The 21481-nt window shown below is 38.9% G+C and overlaps 1 protein-coding gene across 1 annotated transcript in view; it reads right to left on the bottom strand.

Moving 5' to 3' along the window:
• Positions 1-21481, bottom strand: part of ptprq (protein tyrosine phosphatase receptor type Q) — a 152531-nt gene that overhangs the window by 26632 nt on the left and 104418 nt on the right. The window contains exons 45-50 of the mRNA XM_069904020.1: positions 18673-18831; positions 16812-17031; positions 12903-12976; positions 8938-9037; positions 8473-8601; positions 6198-6242 (exon numbers count right to left, since the gene is read on the bottom strand). Of these exons, the coding sequence (XP_069760121.1) occupies positions 6198-6242; positions 8473-8601; positions 8938-9037; positions 12903-12976; positions 16812-17031; positions 18673-18831 (727 nt within the window). The remainder of the gene's footprint in view (positions 1-6197; positions 6243-8472; positions 8602-8937; positions 9038-12902; positions 12977-16811; positions 17032-18672; positions 18832-21481) is intronic.

Here is a 21481-nt window from a genome sequence, read left to right as displayed (position 1 = left end):
CTGTAGCTGCAATACTGATGGCTAGTTCAAATGTTGTTGAACAAACTATATATCCACCAAATTTATTTTGTGGGCAGCAAAAGACATTTCTGACATTTAAAAGTAAAATAAAACAGATAAATAGCCTTTTAACTTCTACATGCGAGCATCACTGGATGTCACAATGATTAAAAAGAATGAGCATTCTGGACATGACAATCTCCATTGAGTCATAAATAACTCCTTAAGGTTAAAAATTGCTCAGGCCACTGCATAAAGCAATACTGTACATGCAGTTAGTGATCTTATGTATGATTTTACTTCACAATTACCAGATTGCTTCCTCGCAAAAATTCTTACAATTACAGCCCGGCTAGCTCAGTCGGTAGAGCATGAGACTTAATCTCAGGGTTGTGGGTTCGAGCACAGTTAGGACTGGGGTTCAAATCTGTAAGGTGTTTGTATGTTCTCTTCCTATCTGTGGGGGTTTCCTCCAAGTGCTCTGTTTTTCCTCTCACATTCAAAACAACCTACTGGGAGGTGTAGATCAATTGGGTGGCAAGGGCTTGTGGGCCAAGCTGTATGATGTCTTAATTAAATTCAGCTTCAATTTGTCATATTCAAATCCTGCAGTTCATATTCAGAGAATCATACAGCACAGAAATGGTCCTCCATTTCCATGCTAACCTTTTAGCCCATCTACATTAGTTCTGTTTGCCTGCAGTAAGGCTGTACCCTTCTATGACTGGCATACTTAGGTGTCTATCCAAATGCTTCTTGGAACTGAAGATTTTAATTTTCCACATTAACTAGGACTCCCATACAGTAAAAGGGCTGGATTGCTTGGAGTTTGTCAAATGTGTTCAGGCAAGTTTTCTCTATCAATATATAGAGGTGCTAATTAGAGAGAGAATGCAATACTGGATCTCCTTTTAGGGAGCGAGATAAGACAAATGACAGAAGTCTGTGGAGGGAAACATTTTGGGTCCAGTGATCATATAGTTAATTATGGAGAAGGATAGGTCTGGGCCTCTGGTTGAGATTCTACATTGGAGAAAGGCCAATTTTGAGAAAATGAGAAAGGATCTAGAATTTGTGGATTTGGATAAGTCTTTGGGCAAGAATGTGTGAGTTAGGTGGAGCACTTTCAAAGGTGAAATTTTGAAACTACAGGCTTTGGATGTTCTTGGCTGGATTAAAGGCAAGGTTAGCAGGCACAGGAAACCTTAGTTTTCAAGGAATATTGTGGATCTGGTTTGGAAGAAGACAGGCATATAGCAGGTATGTATGTGTGTGTTTTATATATTTTTATATATATATATAATTTTTTAAAATGCAATAAAAACCTCAATCAGGAAGGTTAAAAGTCATAGGTTGGTTTGGCAGACAATGGGAAGGAAAATCCTAAGGGGTTCTAAAGGTACATTAAGAACAAAAGGATAGTAAGGGACAAAATTGGTCCCATTGAAAATCAGTGTGGTCAGCTTTCTATAAGCCAAGAGAGATGGGGAGATCTTAAATATTTTATTTCTCATCAGTATTCACTCAGAAAATGGGCACAGAGTTGTGTGAAGTAAGGAAAACAAGCAGTAGGTTATGGAACCTATAACTGATTAAAGAGGAGGCAGTGCCTGCTGTCTTAAAGTAAATAAGAGTAGATAAATCTCCAGGGCCTGACAAGATATTCCCTCTGATCTCGAGGGAGGCTAGCGTAGAAATTACAGGGGCTCTGGCAGAAATATTTAAAATGTCCTTAGCCATATGTGAGGTACCAGAGGATTGGAGGGTAGCTCATGTTTTTCTGTTTAGAGTAATGATGGATGATTGGTTTTCAGACTGGAGGCCTGTGACTAGTGGTGTGCCTCTGAGATCGGTGCTGGCTCCATTGTTGTTTGTCATCTATATCAATGATCTGGATCATAATATGGCAAATTGGATCAGCAAGTTTGCAGATGACACTAAGATTGGAGGTGGTGCGGTCAGTGAAGAAGGGTTTCAAAGTTTGCAGAGGGATCTGGATCAGCTGAAATAATGGGCTGAAAAATGACAGATGGGATTTAATGCAGACAAGTTGAGATGTTGCATTTTGGAAGGACAAAGCAAGGAAGGGCATTCACAATAAATGGTAGGGAACTGAGGAGTGTGGTAGAACAGAGGGATCTGGGAATACAGATACATAATTCCCTGAAAGTGACAGGTGGATAAGGTTGTAAAGAGAGTTTGGCCTTCATAAATCGAAGTACTGAGTATAGGAGTTGGGATGTTATGGTAAAGTTGTATAAGACTTTGGTGAGGCCAAATTTGGAGTATTGTGTGCAATTTCTGTCACCAAACTACAGGAAAGATATCAATTAGACAGAGTGCAGAGAAGATTTACTAGGATGTTGCCCAGACTTAAGGAACTGTGTTACAGGGAAAGGTTAAACAGATTAGAACTTTATTCCTTCGAGCTTAGAAGAATGAGGAAAGATTTGATAGAGGTATTCAAAATTGAGGGGAATAGACAGTAGATAGGCTTTTTCCACTGAGGTTAGGTGAGATACAAACCAGAGGACATGAGTTAAGAGGGAAATGTTTAGGGGGAACTTCTTCACAGAGAGAGTGGTGAGAGTGTGAAAAGAGCTGCCAGCTGAAGTGGTAAATGCAGGCTCAATATTAACATTCATGAAGAATTTGGACAGGTACATGGATGGGAGAGGTATGGAGGACTATGGACTGGCGCAGGTCAGAGGGATTAGGCAAAATAAATGGTTCAGCACAGACTAGAATGGGTGAAGAGGCCTATTTCTGTTGTAATGTTCTAATATTCACAGTACAAGAAAAAATTAATATTACAATAGTGCAGACAGTCCTTTGGAGATGATGGATGTCCTCTTGTATTTGATATGCCTATCTACTTCTCCCAGATCACCACCTTTATTCTGGTGTGATCAAGCTCAGCCAATTAAATTTCTCCATTAAGTCCTGAAATCCTAACTTTCTAGTGAATTTCCTCTTCCTACTCTCTAGCCCAGTGGTCCTCAACCTCTTTCTTTTTACTCACATACCACTTAAGTAATACTTATGCCATTGGTGCTCTGTGATTAGTAAGGGATTGCTTAAGGTGGTATGTGGGTGGAAAGAAAAAGTTTGAAAACCACTATTTTAATTGTACCTAATTGACTCATGTGCATGGTTTATTAACTCCAAAGGAAATGGACCAATGACCATCTTTCTTTAGCAAAGTATTTCAGTAACAATAGTCTAGAGCAGTGGTCCTCAACCTTCCCACTCACATACCACCTTAGGCAATCACAGAGCACTGATGGCATAGGGATTACTTAAAGTGGTATGTGAGTGGAAAGAAAAAGGTTGAGAACCACTGCTCTAGCACATCACATAATTCTTATAAAGCTATTTCAGCTTTGAAAAGTTCTGTACTCTTACATCATAAGGTACAGAATTTATCAATTGAACCATGGAACACCTTTCAGCCCATCTAGATGGTGTTGAACTATTATTCTGGATAGTCCCATTGACCTGAATTCTTGAATTGAAATGACCTTGAATTGTTGGATACATAGGACATAGATTACCAAAAGTCTTTGGATACTTTCTAAATTGTCGGATGAATTAGAAAAACTGTGGAATTACCACAGCAGAAAAATATTTTTAAGAATTGCAGTTTCTTACATAATACACAGGGCATATTTGTTTCTGGGGAGAAAACAGGTTATAGTACATAATTACATTTTATAATCTTAAATATTCAAATTAAATCATGGCTAAGGAGTCCTGTATCTGTAATTTTTTTTTCCGTGCCCATTCTTTAGTGAAATGCAAGTCAATGCTCCAATCCAGGTATGTGTTTTTTTTGGTTCGAAAGCCTGCTACGGAAACTGATGAGTCCAGGGATAGGACTGAGCAAATCAACAGCAAGCCCTGGGCTTTGATGGAGAGGTGCCCATAGATCCCAAGAACAATGAACAGAGGCCTCGGGATCAGTTGAGTCAGAGACCGAGTGGTTGAAGTGAGACTGATGATCCAGCTGACTTCTGTGGGCAATCTGCAGTTGCCACGATATTGAAATTTAGTCGGGGGCTTGGTCATGTGTGCATTATGCCATACTGTTAAACAAATAGTCTCCATGTTGTGTGCTCATCATACTAGAAGAGGTGTTGCACAGTGCTGTATGAATAAATAAGGGAAAGATATTTTGTTTTCATTAATTTTGGCCTTGAACATGCAGAATTGAACTATATCTGTCAAAGATAAAGTTCCTGGAATAAATTCTGGATGTATAATTCTTATTTAGAAGAACAATTAATTTTTCAACAATATAGTTATTTCTAACATTAAACAGGAGGCTGCAATTCAATAACTAGGTCATTGAAAAAATTTTCAATCCTATAAAATTTAAATTAGTAATAACTTTTTTTACTCTTCATTCATGAGGCACTGCTTTTAAAATACCATGAGAGAAGACGAGGAGCATCAAAAAGGCATGCCAAGCAGACAGCACTAGAAACAATTGTCTAGATCCAAGAACCACGAGGCCATCCTAACAATAATCAAAAGATTTATGTTTTTGCAATAAATGACCTGCTGGAAGAATGGAGGCGATCAAGCAGCATCTGTGGAGCCAAAGGGATGGTCACAGTTTTGGATTGAGCCCCTGCATCAAGATGTCTTCCTGCACAAATTCCTCATCCAAGAGCTAAATCTCCTTCAGTTCTGGCTCTTCAAATGAAATTGGCTGCATCCCTTCTGAATTTGGGATGGTTTGATCCATGGATAGGAATTACTTTAGTATGTTGGCTTTTAAATATGTTGATTGAATAGAATTTGATCAGTTCATCTAAATTTCAATTTTTGTCCTAGCATTGATACAATGGCTACATGCCCCACTGCAATCAGTTCCCATTGACAAAGAAATTTCTCATTCGATACATGCAGCAGACAATTGTATTACTTAAGCTCGGGTAACCAATGGGAGGCATCTTAATCAATTACTGTATTTTGAACTCTGCACTCTTCAGCTTTCACCAAAACAGAATTCACAAACTTACAAAGCCGTGAGCAATTAGAATTGAGTGGTGATAGTTATAATGAAAATAAAGAACAAGGTGCCTTGGAGTTGGACTGGTGAACAATGTGTCAACATTGGGGTTAGGGTGAGCAGTGGGATAATCACCCTCTTGTGTTTGCTGTTAACTACCACTTTGATCTGGCCCACATCTTCATTGCCCTGGTCTAGTTCCACTAGCTTTAATGGGCTTCATGTTTTTCCTTTGTCGTTGCCTTCACCTCAATGGGGTGTGTATATTAGAGGCTAAGATGTGGGGCAGGGGGGATGGAATAGGGCCAAAATTCTAAAAGTCTATTTTGTTTGCAGTTGTACTTCACTGTGCCGAATCTTTTTTCCCTTTCAATAAAGGCAGGAAAATGCCCACATTGGTGTAAGTATATGTGTTGATTGTTCTGTGTCACAACCGAAAATCTTGTTATTACTGAGAAAGATGTTGAGCAGTAAAGATCATTACAGGTGGTGAGGGATGCAAGATCTGCGGAAGGAATGGATGGTGGTATTGGACAACCTGAGTAGTAATGTCCAAAAAACATGTTGCAGCACTGCAGCATTCTATCCAGTTACAACAAACCAACAAAGTGACAGACTAATGTTCCAAGCCTGCTGTAATTCATTAGATGAATCACTCCAAATGTTAGAAATATTTGAGTTGCAAGCCACTGAAGTTTGTCTCTGTCAAAATGTAGAAATTGAAACCAGATATAACAAGTAAACCACTGAATGAAAACGAGACATCTAGGTCAAAAATATCCGCTTCCCTTTGAACCAATAGTGAATTTCCACATCCTTCCAGGAATCAGTGGCAAGGGGACAATTTGACAGATATGTTTCCCTTACACCCTTTCTCATCCAACAAACTATAATGGTAGTGTTTAAGTTTTCAGATGAAAACATTTTGATGTTGTCCGTCTCGGTGTTTTCCAAATCGTGGTGGTCAGTTGTAATATTCACTTTAGGGGCAAATTTAGGAGTTTTTAAAGCAACTTTCTTAGTAACTGCCTTGATCACACCAACAATCAGTCTGCGTCATGCATCTCCAAGTGCTTGGGTTCAGCAGTATATTTTGATTTGATAATTCCTGTTCACATCAATCTTTGCATTAAATCTGACCAGGATTACAACACTCTGAGAGACTGAATGTTTCACTTACTGGATGACATAAATTTCCTTGCGTCTAAAGAATAATGAGGAATAACTGGAAGAAAGGAGCCATCAGAATATTAGTTTGTATGTTACCAGAATGTTGAACCTAAAATTCCACATACCAAGCATGCTCTAACATTTTGATTTTAAGTTATAAAATTTGTTGGTAACTCATAGATGCTGTTGTCAGCCAGCCAACCAATTAAATGCTGCTTCCACACACACAACCCTTTAACACAACACAAACACATTGCCACACAAAATGTACCACATTTACCAAATAATTCATGCTGCAAAAATCAAAGGGCCACTTTCATAATGATATAGTAATACTTTTTTTAAACCAGAGTATATATGATGGTTCCATAAATAGTTAAGGGAAAAGGAAATGAGCATTTTAAGTTTAAACTATTCAAAATAGTGAGTAGCAGGAATCTCTAATGCTCTGGAAAAAGTGAATGTAAATAACCTTAAGAACAGTTTTTTTTAGTTTGACTGCATTAAATTTTTACTGCATTATTTTCTGCAAGGGGAGCATAGTGGTAGGCACGATGTTATTAGAGCAATGAACCCAGTGCTGTCTGTAAGGAGTTTGTACGTTTCTTCTGGGTGCTCTGGTTTGCTCCCTTGATTCAAAACACATCAGGGTTGTAGGTTAATTAGTATAATTTGGCAGCATGGGATGGTGGGCCAGGAGGACCTGTTACTATGCTCTGTCTAAATTTAAATGAAGAAAAATATTCTGAACAACATTGTGGAACTATTCAATACAAAATTCCATTAATTCTAATTCCTGGTTATTTCTGTATATTTAACATAAATAAAACTGCTTCAGTGAAGCAATTGTTGATTGCACTCATCTTTGAAGGGCCATGAGAATTCAATACACTAAGGGGATGAGTCAATGACACAAGCTGACCTACTGTTAACTGGATTGTTTAAAAAAAAAAAGAGAAATCCCAGGCTATACTGGGAAGTCTCATAAAATGGGGATAGAACTTGACAATGGCAAGTGTTCAAAGTGGCTGAAATTATGACTTGAACTTGAAGATCAGAGTCCCTGGTTTTGAAGGGCATGAAGTCTTGTACTTCCAGTTCTATGGGTGCAGATGTCAACAAAAAGGATATGCTGGTTTAAGGCCATTAGGGCACCAGAAGACCACCTGGGGTTAATCAGGTGTTCCATATAGAAACCAATCAAAGAACATTATATATAAAAAAAACACCAGGGAACATATTTCTTTAAATGACTCTCTATTCATCAGTGCTGGAGTCTGGGTATTTGGCAGGGTGCCAAGAAATGTAGACAAAGGGTTGGAGCACAAGCACCCCAAAAATATTTATAAATATTGGAAGCAGTGATTGAGTGTTTAAGCCAATGTACTTAATGGTTGCCATTCAGTCCAAACATAGACAATCTTAGAACTTTTTAAAATGTTGAATTCTCCCATGCAACCATTGATTATTGGCTTGCTCTCATCACCATGTTCAATATATTAAAATAAATCAGAATATTGTCTTAAAAGTTTACAAATTGTAAGATATTCAATTTTACCTTTATTGGTGTAGAGGCTTGTGCAAGGCCTTTACAGCGCCAGCGATTGCAACCGGGGTTTGAATCCCGCGCTGTCAGTAAGGAATTTGTAGGTTCTCCCTAGGTATGCATAAGTTTCCCTGGGGGCTCCAGTTTCCTCCAACCATTTTAATTGTGTGCAAATTGGGTGGTACGGACTCGTGGGTTGAAATGGCCTATTGTCTAATTTTTTTTTAATAAAAAAAATAATTTAATTTATCTGAATATAGTACTTCCTTGTAGAATTCAGGGTATTTTTAAAGCAAATAAGATTTGAGGAGGCAAATTATAAGCTGATTTTTATGTCTGTTACTTCGGCAAATTGTTACATCTAGAGGTACAGCTAATACATTCACATTTCTCATCCCTGTACACTGAGTTTGAAAAACTTATTTTGTTCAGCCAATTAGGGCTCAAATCAATTCAGGGGTGAAACCTAATTATACATTATTTAATTTAAGTTAAATATTTAAAATGCCTGCTGTGTATTCATTCAATTAAAATGCAGTGATATCCTATTTAAACACTATTTTGCTCTATGTCTTCATGCCTAAGGAAGATGCTTGCATCTGGTTAGCTGAAAGATGAGATTCAGCCTTTGAAAAGGAGTTGAGTGACCTCAGTAAACAACAGCACTGCAAACACTTCCAAACAATACCGGTCAGAGTAGGGTCAGGGCCCTTTGGCCAGTTGGATATCTGAAGCTTACCGTGTCAGCTTCTCCTCCTTTAGCTCCAGGTCTGTCACTGCAATCATCTGGTCCAGTTTGAATTTAGTGTCAATAATCTCAGCATCCCTTGGCGAGTACGTGCCACCTTCCTTCTGCTTTTGTCTTATTCTGTTGGATTACCAATATTAGCAGCTTTCAGTGTCAGGAGACAGACACAGCAGACTATTAAATTATTTTGAATTAAAGGAAGTATAAAATGTAACATTTGTGTTTAGGATACGTTAAATTCTGACAAAACAAAGTAAAAATACTGAGTACATTTTCTCGCATTGCTGAATTATTTCTAGCTTTCTCGCATACTTTGCCAGAAAGTCAGTGAGATTCTGTGACATTCCAAAATAAATATTTCAATGAACTAAACACCAAAATTTTCAGACTTGTCACTGAGTTAATTTTATTAATCTGTATGGGTTTTTAGCATCTATGTGATTTATTCCTTCCTACCTTGCAATCACATAACCAACAAGGACCAGGAGAACAACAGAAAGCACACACAAAGTCACTGCAAGGATTACTTCAATCGTTCTTCCTGACAACCCTTCAGCTGCAATATCAAGAGGATAAGTACATTAGAAAAAGAAAACTTGTGTTTTTAAATGATAATTGTCCATACTGAGAATGGAAGGAAAAGCAATAGTTCTGCTATTTAATGACCACACTTGCAGAAACCACCTTATACAGGAATAAAGAGCTAATGCCAACCAGAACATGTGAAATTTTGGAACCTGCAAATGTATTTGGTCTTTAAAAAGACAATAACATGTCAAAGTATGTTCCTAGAGCAGTAGTCTACATTAGAATCTTACCTGATACTGAAATTGGGCTTTGATGCTTTTAAAATGGAAAATGGCAGCTCTGCCGGAGCCGCTGTAATGGTAATGCAGGTGCGGACCTGCTGGGAGTGAGGAGTAAAGATATAGTGCTCCTGCAGAGTCCAACCGTCCAGTCAACTGCCGTCAGGCTTTGAACAGCCTGTTAAAGGAGCCAACGGTAGTTTTATTTAAAATACTGTGACATCTGCGTCCAAGATGGCGGTGCCTCTGATTGGCAGCAGCCACGAGGGGTTGCAGACTCCAGGGGAGCGGAGGACTGGTACAGGGCCTTCCCCCATCTGAGGAGAAGCAAAGGAGACTGCCCAAGGGATGGTGACCACACCGGCGGACCAGTGAGGGGGCTCTGCGGCTGAAAGACCCACCCACGGCTGCTGGTGGCTCGAGGCGAGGAACCCACGGAGGCTGGAGACTGCTGTCAGGAGACTCAAGCCAGGCTGCAGTCTGGCTGAAGGGGTACCAGGTATCGGAACTGGGATGCAAAGGCGCTGAGGGGTTCCTGACTGTGTTGAATGTTCTGATCTGGAGCTCAGGTTATCAATGGGTTGGACAGGACTCTGTATGGGTGCAGAAGCACTGGACACTCGATAACTCTCCTTTGCTTCTCTTTCTCTGACTGTAAAAGGCACTTCAGGCAATTTCTACCATTGGTGAATCTGACTTGGAGCAGGCGACAGTAATTTCATTAATTTGACACTGATTTATTACAATGACAATAAATTAAATCTTGATTCTAAAACCCTCCAACTTTGTAGGAAAATTGTTGGCTGAATCTGTACAAGTTGGTACACCCAAGGAGGATGGATGGAGGGATCAGTTCTCCAAGGAAAAGAAATAAACTCAAAGGCCTTAAGGGCTAATGCCAAGCAGGCAAAGTGTAAATTATCTATTTTCACATACTGTATCTCAGTATCTGCTAAAAGTACATGGTAGAATAAGTATATCAAATTTCTGTATTAATGAAGTGATGAAGAAAGCATTTGCCTACCAAGAAATTACACTCTCATAAATTTAAGCCATAATTTTTTCTAAAAGGTGAATATCAATTCTAGATCAGGAAAAAAAAACACACTGGAGAAAGACGTATGAAGCTGCCTTTTTCTTCCCCCAAATCATTAAAGCCCTTGAAGAGCAAAAACCAATGAACAAACACATTGAAGAAAAAAATCATCTGAAGCACAATTGGGAAAACAGTCTCTGTTTTACCATCATTAGTTCCTTTGAACTGCATGAAGCAACAAAGTCTTGTTTATACAGGTTCATTAAACTATGTATCTTGTATAAACAATTTAACTCTTTCATATTCTGCTTTCTGTGACACAGCATATCTTTCTAGGAATAAAATTCACAAGGAATTTGTGGTTACAACTGTAGTTCAAAACTCAATAGCCATAATTAAAAGCTTTATACATAAAATTCACACTGAAGCACACAAAATATGGAACAGAATTAGTTCTGTAATCATTATTCTGTAACAGACTAGCTGAGCAAATAAGACAATGATATTTGCAAATTTTGCTCAATATTTATTAATGTACTTCATTGTAACCTGTGAAACATTTGTTATATACGTTCTCCAATTTAACACATTTAGTTAAACTACTTTCTTTGTCATGCTGCATAATTTTGGGCTCTCAGAGCATAGAACATCAGTTAGATTGACATGTACTTATTAATCAGTATATCTCTATACATTTGATTAAAAATATACATTTTTACTGCCTAGATCTAGTCTTGTATCTTAATTTTACCATTTTTACAGTACCTATAAGTATCACCATTGATCTCAAACAGAACAGTGGGCATTCTTCTTGATGTTAATAGCTTCATAGAGAGAATACAAACAATTTCCCTGGCCAGTGTTAAAAGTTCAGCCAATATTATTGCCAGTACCATAGTTGATTCTTATAGCAATTTATAGTACTGAATGGCCAAAGGTATACTTAGTAGCAAGTTTTCAAATTACAATTTCCTTATTCTATCTCCATGTTTATGTGGCATTAATGTATATCAAACACGGGGAGACCTAAGGTACTGTGAAAATGGGAAATTACGTTGATGGTACCTACACATGTACTCACACTTCCTCCCTCACCACTGTTCAGGGGCCCCAAACAGTCCTTCCAAGTGAAGCAACTGTGAAAGCACAGAGGTCATCTACTGCATCTGACGCTCCTGTTGTGGCCCCTTCAATGTAGGAGGAACTGAACACAGACTGGAAGATCCTTTCATTAGACACCTTTGCTCTGAATGCTGCAATAATGAGGTCAACCATTTCAATTTCACACCCTATCCCCAGGCTGACATGTCTGTCCACGGCCTCCTGCACTGCCATCTGCAAATTGGAGGAACAACCTAATATTCTGTTTGGGCACTCTCTAACTATTAACAATGACTTTTCCAGTTTCCATGAGGCTTTCTCCACCCCCAGTCCCAGCCCCATCTTTCCCTCTCTCTGTCCCTAGTCCTGTCTCCTTTTCTCCATCTTCCCACACCCTTCCCTCTCCATTCAGAGAACTTTTCCTGCCGCAATAGCTTTTTTTCCTTCCGCCCTCCCACTCTTATCCATCTATGACATCTTGCCTGCACCTCCCCCTGCCACTTTTCTTTCCTCCTCTCCTTTTTACTCAGGTAACCTGCCTGCTTTCTGCTCATGCCTTGATACCTTTTGACTTCCTAGCACTTCTGTGCATTTCACTACAATCACAGCATCTGCAGACTTTACGGATTAACTTGATGGTAAATGACACCATGGTCTAGAAATTAAACGCTATAACAAATTACGATAATTGCAGGGACAGGCCCATCACATGATAACATTTAATAAGATTCTGAGTGCTTTTATTTCTCAGTCTCTTTCCTGTTCACACTTCACATATATTCAAATACATTGATATCTGCTTTGAATATACTCAATGATTGAGTCTCCAGATCCCTTGTGGATGGAAAATTAAAAATAAAATCACTACGCACTATGTAAAGCTATTTATTCTATTTTTTTTTTGAATGGCAGCCACTTTATTTTGACCCCTGGTTCTGGACACATCAGCCAAGGAAAATCTTCCTTAAATTTATGCTGTCAAGCCCTGCGAGGTTTGATTTGAGGTCTAAAATCAATTGCAGGAATTGATTGGCATATTCAGTGTAAAATGCAACTTTGAACTGTCCACTTCTGTATGTGCCCACGCATAAATGATGTAGTGACATCAACTGATTTGCCACAAACATTTGATACTTCCAATATTAGGGCAATAGGCCTGCGATATATGATCCGAAATTAGCATGAGCAGGAATATGACTCATAATGCAAGGAAGCTCTCTTTCAAGGGATATCTTGCATGAAAATTCTTGTATCCAAGTAGTGATGGATGCAACAGGCCTGGATCTTCAATGCAACACCATTTTAGCAAACCCACACTGTATTTTTCCTCTAATTTAGTCCTCTCTTAATTTGAGATCAATACTCTTCAACATCCCTAAGTACCAACACAACATATTTGCAACATCATAAATGAGGAATTCAAATATACTAGACAATATTACTGAGAGAAAAGAGAATAATATTTTGTAATGTATTACCTAGGGTTTTGACTGGATCAGAGTAATCGGAATCAGTAAACTGTTTTTGGAAGTTTGTTGCTCGAAATTTGAATCTTAAAAAAAAAATGACAATTTATTACACATAAATTTGGGTGTAAAATAACTTAATACAATATTTTGTTTCCTCACATAGCTGCAACAATTTGGAAACCTGAGATACTCTCACAGATTCCGTGATATCAGCGAACTCCATACGCAAGTGGAATGTATTTTTTAAAATGAATTTTCACTCACATTGCCTCATGTACGTTTTGAGGAGTTAACATCCAACAACCTGTCCTGGTTCACATGGATGCCTCTATTTCCTCAGGGGCCTGAGAAGAAATTTGGCACATCACTTGCATCCCTCAGCAACTTCCACTGATGCACCTTTAAAATCATCCTGTTAAGATGCATCAGTGCAAGGGCACGGGAACTGCTTCACTCACTTGGGCGGCATAGTGGTTTGCACAACGCTATTACACCAGCAGCGATCCGGGCTTGAATCTACCATCATCTGTGAGGAGTTTGTACATTCTCCCTGTGTCTATGTGGGTTGCCTCTGGGTGGTCCGGTTTCCACCCACCCTCTAAAACATTTGGGGATTGAAGGTTAATTTGGGTGGCACAGGTTTAAGTGGCTGGAATCTACTGCACTATTTTTTAAACTGCAAAAAAAGCTACAGAAAGTTGTGAACACACCTGCATTTCCCACAGCTTTGGTAACACAGACAACATATGAAGACAGATCCATTGCAACCACTCTCCTCACTCTCCATCCATTGGAATGAAGATTCACTCACACATTACTAGATTCGAGAACAGTTTCTTTCCCACCATTATCAGATTTCTAAACAAATCTTGCACCAGTAAAATATTGCTGCCTTTGCTTTCTACTAATCAATCTCCCTCTCTGCAACTCTTTAAACTCTTGTGTTTTTTAGTGCTACATTATGTATCGGTTGACTAGCTAGACTGCTCGCAAAGCAAGCTTTCTTACTGTACATGAGATAATAAACTTGGACCTGAACTGTATTTGTTTAATAACTGGACCCTACTTTAATAGCATTATTTTCTTGTGATCTAAACCAACTAGTCACATCAGCTTTGGCTCAAAGACACTATTGACCTATCTAAGCCACAATAGTTTTGATTCAACCATCACTCAGGAGACAAGATCATGAAATCAAGACTACCTTCACTGCACTGCCAAGAGAGCATGGCAGTATAGGTACACAATTCTTTATCTGGACATCTAAAATCCAGAAAGCTCCAAAACGGGGAGAGGGATGGCAGCGCGAGTCGGGTGGGCGAAGGGGGGAGACCGGCAGCACGAATGGGGCGGGGGAGAGACCGTCAGCGCAAGTCGGGCAGGAGAAGGGGGGGGGGAGACTGATGGCGCGAGTCGGGCGGGCGTGGGGGAGATCAGCAGCGTGAGTCGGGCAAGCGGAGAGACATCAGCACAACTGGAAAGGGGGTGGATACCGCAGCACAATTAGGTTGGGCTTAAGTTTGGCTTTCCGAAATCCGGAAAAATCCGAAATTCAGAACACACTGTCCCCCAAGGGTCCCGGATAAAGGATTGTGTACCTGTATCAACATTTTTGACTTTTAGATAGGACTTTACATGAAGGCCCTGTCTGCTTTGTCAAATTGACTCTCACCCATGATGCATCTGAAAGATGAGCAAGACTTTTGAAACTAACATTATTTATCACTTATCACCAAAAACAGACTATCTCATCATTTTTCTAGATTCTGCTACTTAGTTTCTACTACAAAATACCTCAGTGGCAATGATGTGTTTTGGGTTGTATTGATTGTGAAAACACTGTAAAAATCTAAGTTCTTCTTTTCACCTATAGACGTCATTTCCTCTAAAATGAGTCTGAACAAAAATGACCAAGTTGCTTTTATTTCTAGGCTTTTAAGAATTTGATTTTAATTTTGAATTATTTCAACACACATCTACGTTTATTTTCAGGCATTTGTTTGATCTTTATTGATTCTATTTTTCAAGATGACAAGATGAACAATATTAGTCTGAGTGCAGTTACAATTTTGTAGTATGAACTTGGCTATGCTTAGCCCCAACGACAGAGAATAAATTATTCTTTTTCATCTGAGACTAGGCAAATCTAGGCAATAAGCGCCAATTCACTTGTTGGGCTTTACAGACATTAATGAACTTCAATCATTAGCTATTAAAATATTTTTCTGTAGAGCAAACTAAACATTTATTAAAGCATACTGATATAAAAATACTGTCAAGTCTTTAAATGAGAGGCAATAGTTACAATCAGATTTACTTAATTTAATTGTATCTTCAAATAATAACCAAACACTAAAGTCAATGCTACATTTTTCCCATCTGTGAATTGGCTTAAACAAGATTTCTTATTTCAACTTAAAATCCAACTTCCTTACAACTTTCCCTTCAGCAAACTTCATGATCCTTGCAGCTAGAGTTCTATAATTTTTTTTGTAGCACTGCCTCTCTTTGAAACTTGGTCTTCTGAAAAATATTCCTGACACATGATTGTGAGCCATTTTTAAATTAACCAAACAAATGAACAGTTCTTGTTTAATTTCTGGAATTTGAACTTGCAATTGTCCGACTGAGATAAGGCTGCCACCATCCGAGTGGTATCTGACACGATAGCAGGTAATTGAATGACTGCAAGTCTTCCACAATCTATTCCCAGACTATAAAGTTTTATCTAAATTGAATAATTTTTATAGTCACTCACATCTGCAATGTCATGGAAGGTGATTTTTTTTTCTTTGATGCATCATGTTATAGCTTTCATCTTGTTAAGGTTTACAGAGAGCTAATAATTAAACATTTAAGAATGTTCTCTACCCTGCCTTGGTATAGCAGATGACTCAACTGTAACTTCCATCCAAACAACATAAAAGAATTGCAACAATACCATTTTTAATATTTACATTTTAAACTTAAACATAGAGCACGTTGGCAGGTCCTTCCAGACCAATTACATATACATCTTTGAAAGATTGGAGGAAACTGGAGCACCCAGAGAAAACCCACGTAGACATGGGGAGAATATACAAACTCCATTCAGACAGCATGGGATTTGAACCCGGGTTGTGGTGTCATAACAATGTTGCGCTAACTGCTATGCTAACCATACTACCCTATTGTTTCCTATATTCTCAACCATTGCATTTCCTTTCTTCTGCTCTCACCACTTCCCTCCATTTCCAAGGAGATTCTTATTGTCCTTACATTATTCCACACCGAATTTCCTCTTCCCTGAATCATGCTCGCTAATCTCTGACACCTCCCAATTGATGCCACAGCCAGATGCATCAGCACACACTCTCTCTCTTTCTCCTTTCAGCTGTCCAAAGGGATCAGTCCCTTCTGATTTCACTTCACTCTTCCATTTTCACGAATTCCTTCTCACAAAACCTTCCAATTCAACAGCTGGACTTGTAATAATTGTCCATACCCATCTCCCTCCCAAACATCCAGTCCCAAATATATTTTTCTGTATGAGGCAGTGATTTATCTGCACTTCCTTTCAGTTTACTTAATTGTATTCACTTCTCACAATGTGATCTACACAATGAGGAGTTCAAAAGCAGATTTGTTGACCACGTTTTGAAACATCTCTATTCAGTTCACGTGTGTGCAAGGCCACTTTTATTAAACATGGCACCTTGCATCTTGGCTACTGTTGCTGAAGTACTCTGGAAATATGGAATGCCTGCTGTCCTCACTCCCCAAAAATCCTACATTAATGTCCCCTCATATATGGGCATTGCACTGCTCGTATATACTTTTTCAGGTATGTGGTCATTCCTAAACTTCACTGGTTTTTAAATAAATGCTGCTTTTATTCTGCTGAACATTATATTGCAAAATAAATCAATTTTTACTTACAAATATTCTTTATCATTCTTTAGAGGGCCATTGCAAATTTTCTCTGCATTGTGTTGACATGAATTTTCAGCTCCGATGGTGTATGTTTCTTCATTAGCATTTTCCCTGAGTGCACTTGTCCTGCTGCATGTAAGGTTTGTAAAGCCTTCATTTGCAAAGTATGGCTTCGGCTTTCTTATGTAAGCATCATACCAATTAGAAACATTTTTATCATTCATAGCTGTTAAGAAATTAACCAACGTTAACATGAATGGGAAAAATAAACTATAGATCAAAAATCCTATCACTGGCTACGGTGTGATCGTGGTTACTGCGGAACAGGCAGACAAAGTTACTCTGAACTCGATGGCTGTGGAAACATAAATCCACCGGTTCCAATCATCATGGTTTCCAAGCCATTGGAAATAGTTGGTTGATTTGTAAAGTACCATGTGCTTCTTTGAATGCAACATCAAATACACATTAAACAAATACACGCGGAGGAGTCTTTGCTCTGTGGATCAATGGAATGAAGGCTATCGTCTTCAACTACAAGGGATAGCCATGAGAGAGAGATTTACAAAAGATTTAACTCTTTAAATGGTTTTTGACAGGTTGGTATTCTGCTTCCTCTCAAGTTTAAATTCGCAATGCATATATTTTATGTGGTTGACTAAGTGGCCCAAATTATTGCTCTTTTTCTCTCTTGACTTTCCCCTCTTTTCTAAGATTTTGTAGTGGAAACAGATTGATGACCTTTGTCTTTCAGATGTTTACTGTACAGACAACCTCTTGAGCATTTCAGTAAAGTATCAACATCTTTTTCAGTGACCTTGCATGGAAGTGTTGAGTCAATGTTGAAGTCTGTGGTGATTCATTACACTACAATAGTGAGCCCGTTAGAGTGGAGATGCAGCATTGCCTATAGGAAGATTGAGAAGGGGAATAGGGAAATGAAAAAGCTCTGCTTGTGATTGGGTATGTGGTGGTCCCATTGATGAAAGTAATTGATTCGTGCTGCAGGTGTAGAAAGGTAATTAATTTCTCAGTGGCGGTGACCAAGTTGCCATGTTTAATAAAGCTGGCCAAATTTGAGAAGGCCACTCCAAAACTCCTCTTGCTTGACCAAATTGATGGCATTAGTGATGCCAGAACAATTATGTGGAATAGTTGATGCTCCTGACATTTTTCTTGAATGTTTTATGTTGTGAAGATCCTGCTCATTAAACATCTCGATGTACAGAATTTGCATTGTGATTCTGGGAAGATTCCTTCCACTGGTAGGACACAGTTGTGGAGGAGCATTACAACGACTTTCCCTGCAAAAGACTGGAGGGACACGTGCTGTAGTTATTGCATGTCATTTATCTCCTCCTTGCAGGTGGTGTCAGTCATAATGTATGCACGTAATGTGGCCTCTGAGATCCCCTACTTTGCTCTTCATTTCTCAGGTGATAAATATGCAATCACAAGGGCTTAGTCTGTGCACATAGACAATCAGATTCATGTACAAATGAAAGGAAAAGAGATTTAATAATTACTTGGATGCATGCTTCTGAGAATATTAGAGCTATCAAATCCATCTTGTACCAATTATACAGTTTTGTCAACATTCTGCAGATACTGACTTTTTCAGGAAATTATTTAAGTTGAAAATTCTAAGTGTAGAGTCAACTTCACCAAGGTTTGCTTCTCCTTTATAATATGAAAGCATCAAGAAAATGGAATGTTTCAATGTTCCAATGTGGCATAATTCTTCACTGGCTGTGTTTGATCAGGAAGTCAACTACTGGTACTTATACTGGTTATGACAAAATTACTATCGAGTTAATTCAGTAGATTTGGTCAAACATAGTAAATTTCTTCACAGGTAATAAGTTACCTCTTATTTCAGTTACAATTACTTGGATTTTCTTGATAGAACCATGTTCATCTGTGAAGTAACACAAAGGCATTCTGATGGTAATGGTTGTGGAAGTGACTTGCAATTGTCCATTTTTATCTAAAGCAGAAGTTGGTTTGAGCTTTGGTTTAGGTGGAGCTGCGGTGGAAAATAAACAGGAATAAATAAATGGAAGCTATTGACATAATTCATATTAAGTTCAGTAATCCAGCATAATAACTACACCAAAGATATTATGTGATTGACGTACATGTGTGTTTATGTGTGTATGTGTGTGGGGGTGGGGTGTGTGTATATAATACAAGTGTATAATTATTGCACAAGACCTTTTACTTCCTATCGGTATTTGAATATCATCTTAACACGAAACCCTATCGACTCCATCAGCAAATATTTTCCATGGAATGAAGTCCTAAATGAATACTTCCATCTTTATTCACCAAGGAGAAAGATGTGGCAGAAAGTGAGCACAGGGAGGGTATGTTTATGGTCTGAAACAGGTCAGTATTAAAAGGTTGGAGGTTCTGGGTATCATGGAGCACATAAGGGTTGATAAATCCCCCGAGATAAATATGATCTATTCCATAACATTATGGGAAACAAGAGCAGAGATTGGTGTGGCCCTAATGGAAACTTCCACATCTAAACTAAAAAGATTGATTAAGGCAGGTTGGTAGGCAATAGCCCCTTTCACACTTGCGTCCCATTAAATCGGCCGTTCAGTGTCCCGGGATAGGAATGGGGATTTGGCTTCTTACATTTGACCACTCCTAACTGGGATACTGAACGCTTTCACACTTGCAAGGAGCCATCCCCAGGGTTAGGACTGTTCTATCTTTTACCGGTGATGTCATGACGCATTGAGCGATGGTGGGCCTGGCTTAAATCCTAATCAATGTATTATGATGTTATTTGAACAAAATTAATTATGTCTAATTATAACATAATTTTTATGTACAGCACAGTATGAGTCCAGTTCCCGAGGTGGTGGTGCTGACCTATATAAATCTTTATGAGGGACCGTGGGGAAGTGCCAGCAATAAATACCAATAGCAGACCATTTTCAAACCAGATGGGAAAGTTGGTAGCACTATCATGTACAATTTATAAATACTATGGGAAAAAGTAATGGCAGGCCTGCCCTCCCAGAATTCTATATGGCAGAGAAAAGACTGTATGCCCAGCTGAATGCACAGAGCATTCATGGAGGGGTTTCTCTACTGCAATGCATTCTGGGAAGTCAGGTCCACCATTCTTTTCTCCCCATGGTCTTTATAAATTGTGCGCTATTGCACCACCAATTTTATAATTCTCTCTCTCTCCCCCGACCACCGCTGGGAATTTTCCATGGCAAAGTTTAAACCTCATTTTTATATTTTATTCCTTCACATTCCTGCACTCAAACAAAAACTTGGGTCATTTGGCATCATGAAGAAAGCCTCTACTTCCTCAGGAGTTTGCGGAGGAGCTAGTGGAGTTGTTCAAGTGAACCGGTACAGACTTGCAGGGCCGACATGGCCTGTTTCCGTGCTGTAAACGGTTATATGGTTATATTTCAATCCCACAATGCAATTACCCATTTCACACTTGCCTGATTGAAATGTTGATGTCTGCAGAGTTCGGGGATTGTACTAGGGTTTGAGACCGTCGATCTCTGGCATGAGATGATGTCATCTGACACTGACGTTGAGTGGATTTTGCTTTTACACCAGGAACTTTAAAGGCCGATTGGCGGTTAATTCTTGGGATTACTTGCAAGTGTGAAAGGGGCTATTGTTAGTAAGTTATTTGAAAATGGTAGGGTAGTCCAGAAAGTTAAGGCATAAGGGAACCAAGGTGAAATGGATAAAGGAATCCAAAATTGACTTGCGACAGGAGGCAGGGGCGAATGGTGAAAGGACACCTTTCCACCAGAAATCAGGAACTAGTGGTGTAATGCAGGAATTGATAGTGGGATCTTTGTTGTTTGTGACATACATTAACAATCTGTAATGTGAATGTAGGCAGTAGATTTAGTAAGTCTAGTAAGATTAGATGCGCAGAAGGCAACATCCAACTCGGATTGTTTGAGGGGTAACTCTTTCTGAACTTCAATGAGCCCCAATGTCTGTGACATCAGCATATTCTGTAACCACAAATTCAACATCAGAGCAAGGCAAGGATCACTTTGCCTTTGGCTGTCAAAGTGAACTGTGGCCACATGCATTTATTTGTCTGCTACTTCCACAATGACCTTGGATAGCAGCACCAATATAAACACCAAGATTAACTACTGAAAGCTGCATCTGGTTTGCCCCATTAGTGTGCAAACTAAGTTGACCATCAGTGCTGTGTTGGAGTGGATCCCCTGTATGGCATATGCCAACCCCTGTGTGGTGATTGTCTGACTCTTCCGATCTCAATGAATGTACATTTTCTCTCAGGTTTCCAACACGAGGAACCATTTTCATGTTTACATTTACTATTCTTCTGCATCTGAGCCTTCTACAGCAAGTTAGTGTGCAACCTTATCTACTGGAAAGCTGACATCACAGGTCTAAAATGCATACCGCAAAAAACAGCAATGTGCTTACTTGCTTAGACTAATTCAAAGGTACCTTCTAAATCTTAGATGTTTAGTGTCAATGAGGATCATGGCTTCCAATAATGGGAACACAAGCACTTATATGTTCTTCTTTCAGGCCTGGATAAATATTAACATTCCTTCAGAATGTATTTAACTATGAGAGGCTAAGAACTAATGTTAACTGGAGCTTTGACCTTCCAAATGCCACACAGTGTTCAAATC

Source organism: Narcine bancroftii, chromosome 11 (assembly GCF_036971445.1).
Source record: "Narcine bancroftii isolate sNarBan1 chromosome 11, sNarBan1.hap1, whole genome shotgun sequence".
Classification (NCBI taxonomy): domain Eukaryota; kingdom Metazoa; phylum Chordata; class Chondrichthyes; order Torpediniformes; family Narcinidae; genus Narcine; species Narcine bancroftii.
Note: the sequence above shows the minus strand (reverse complement) of the source record. Positions and strands in the feature narration are given on the sequence as shown.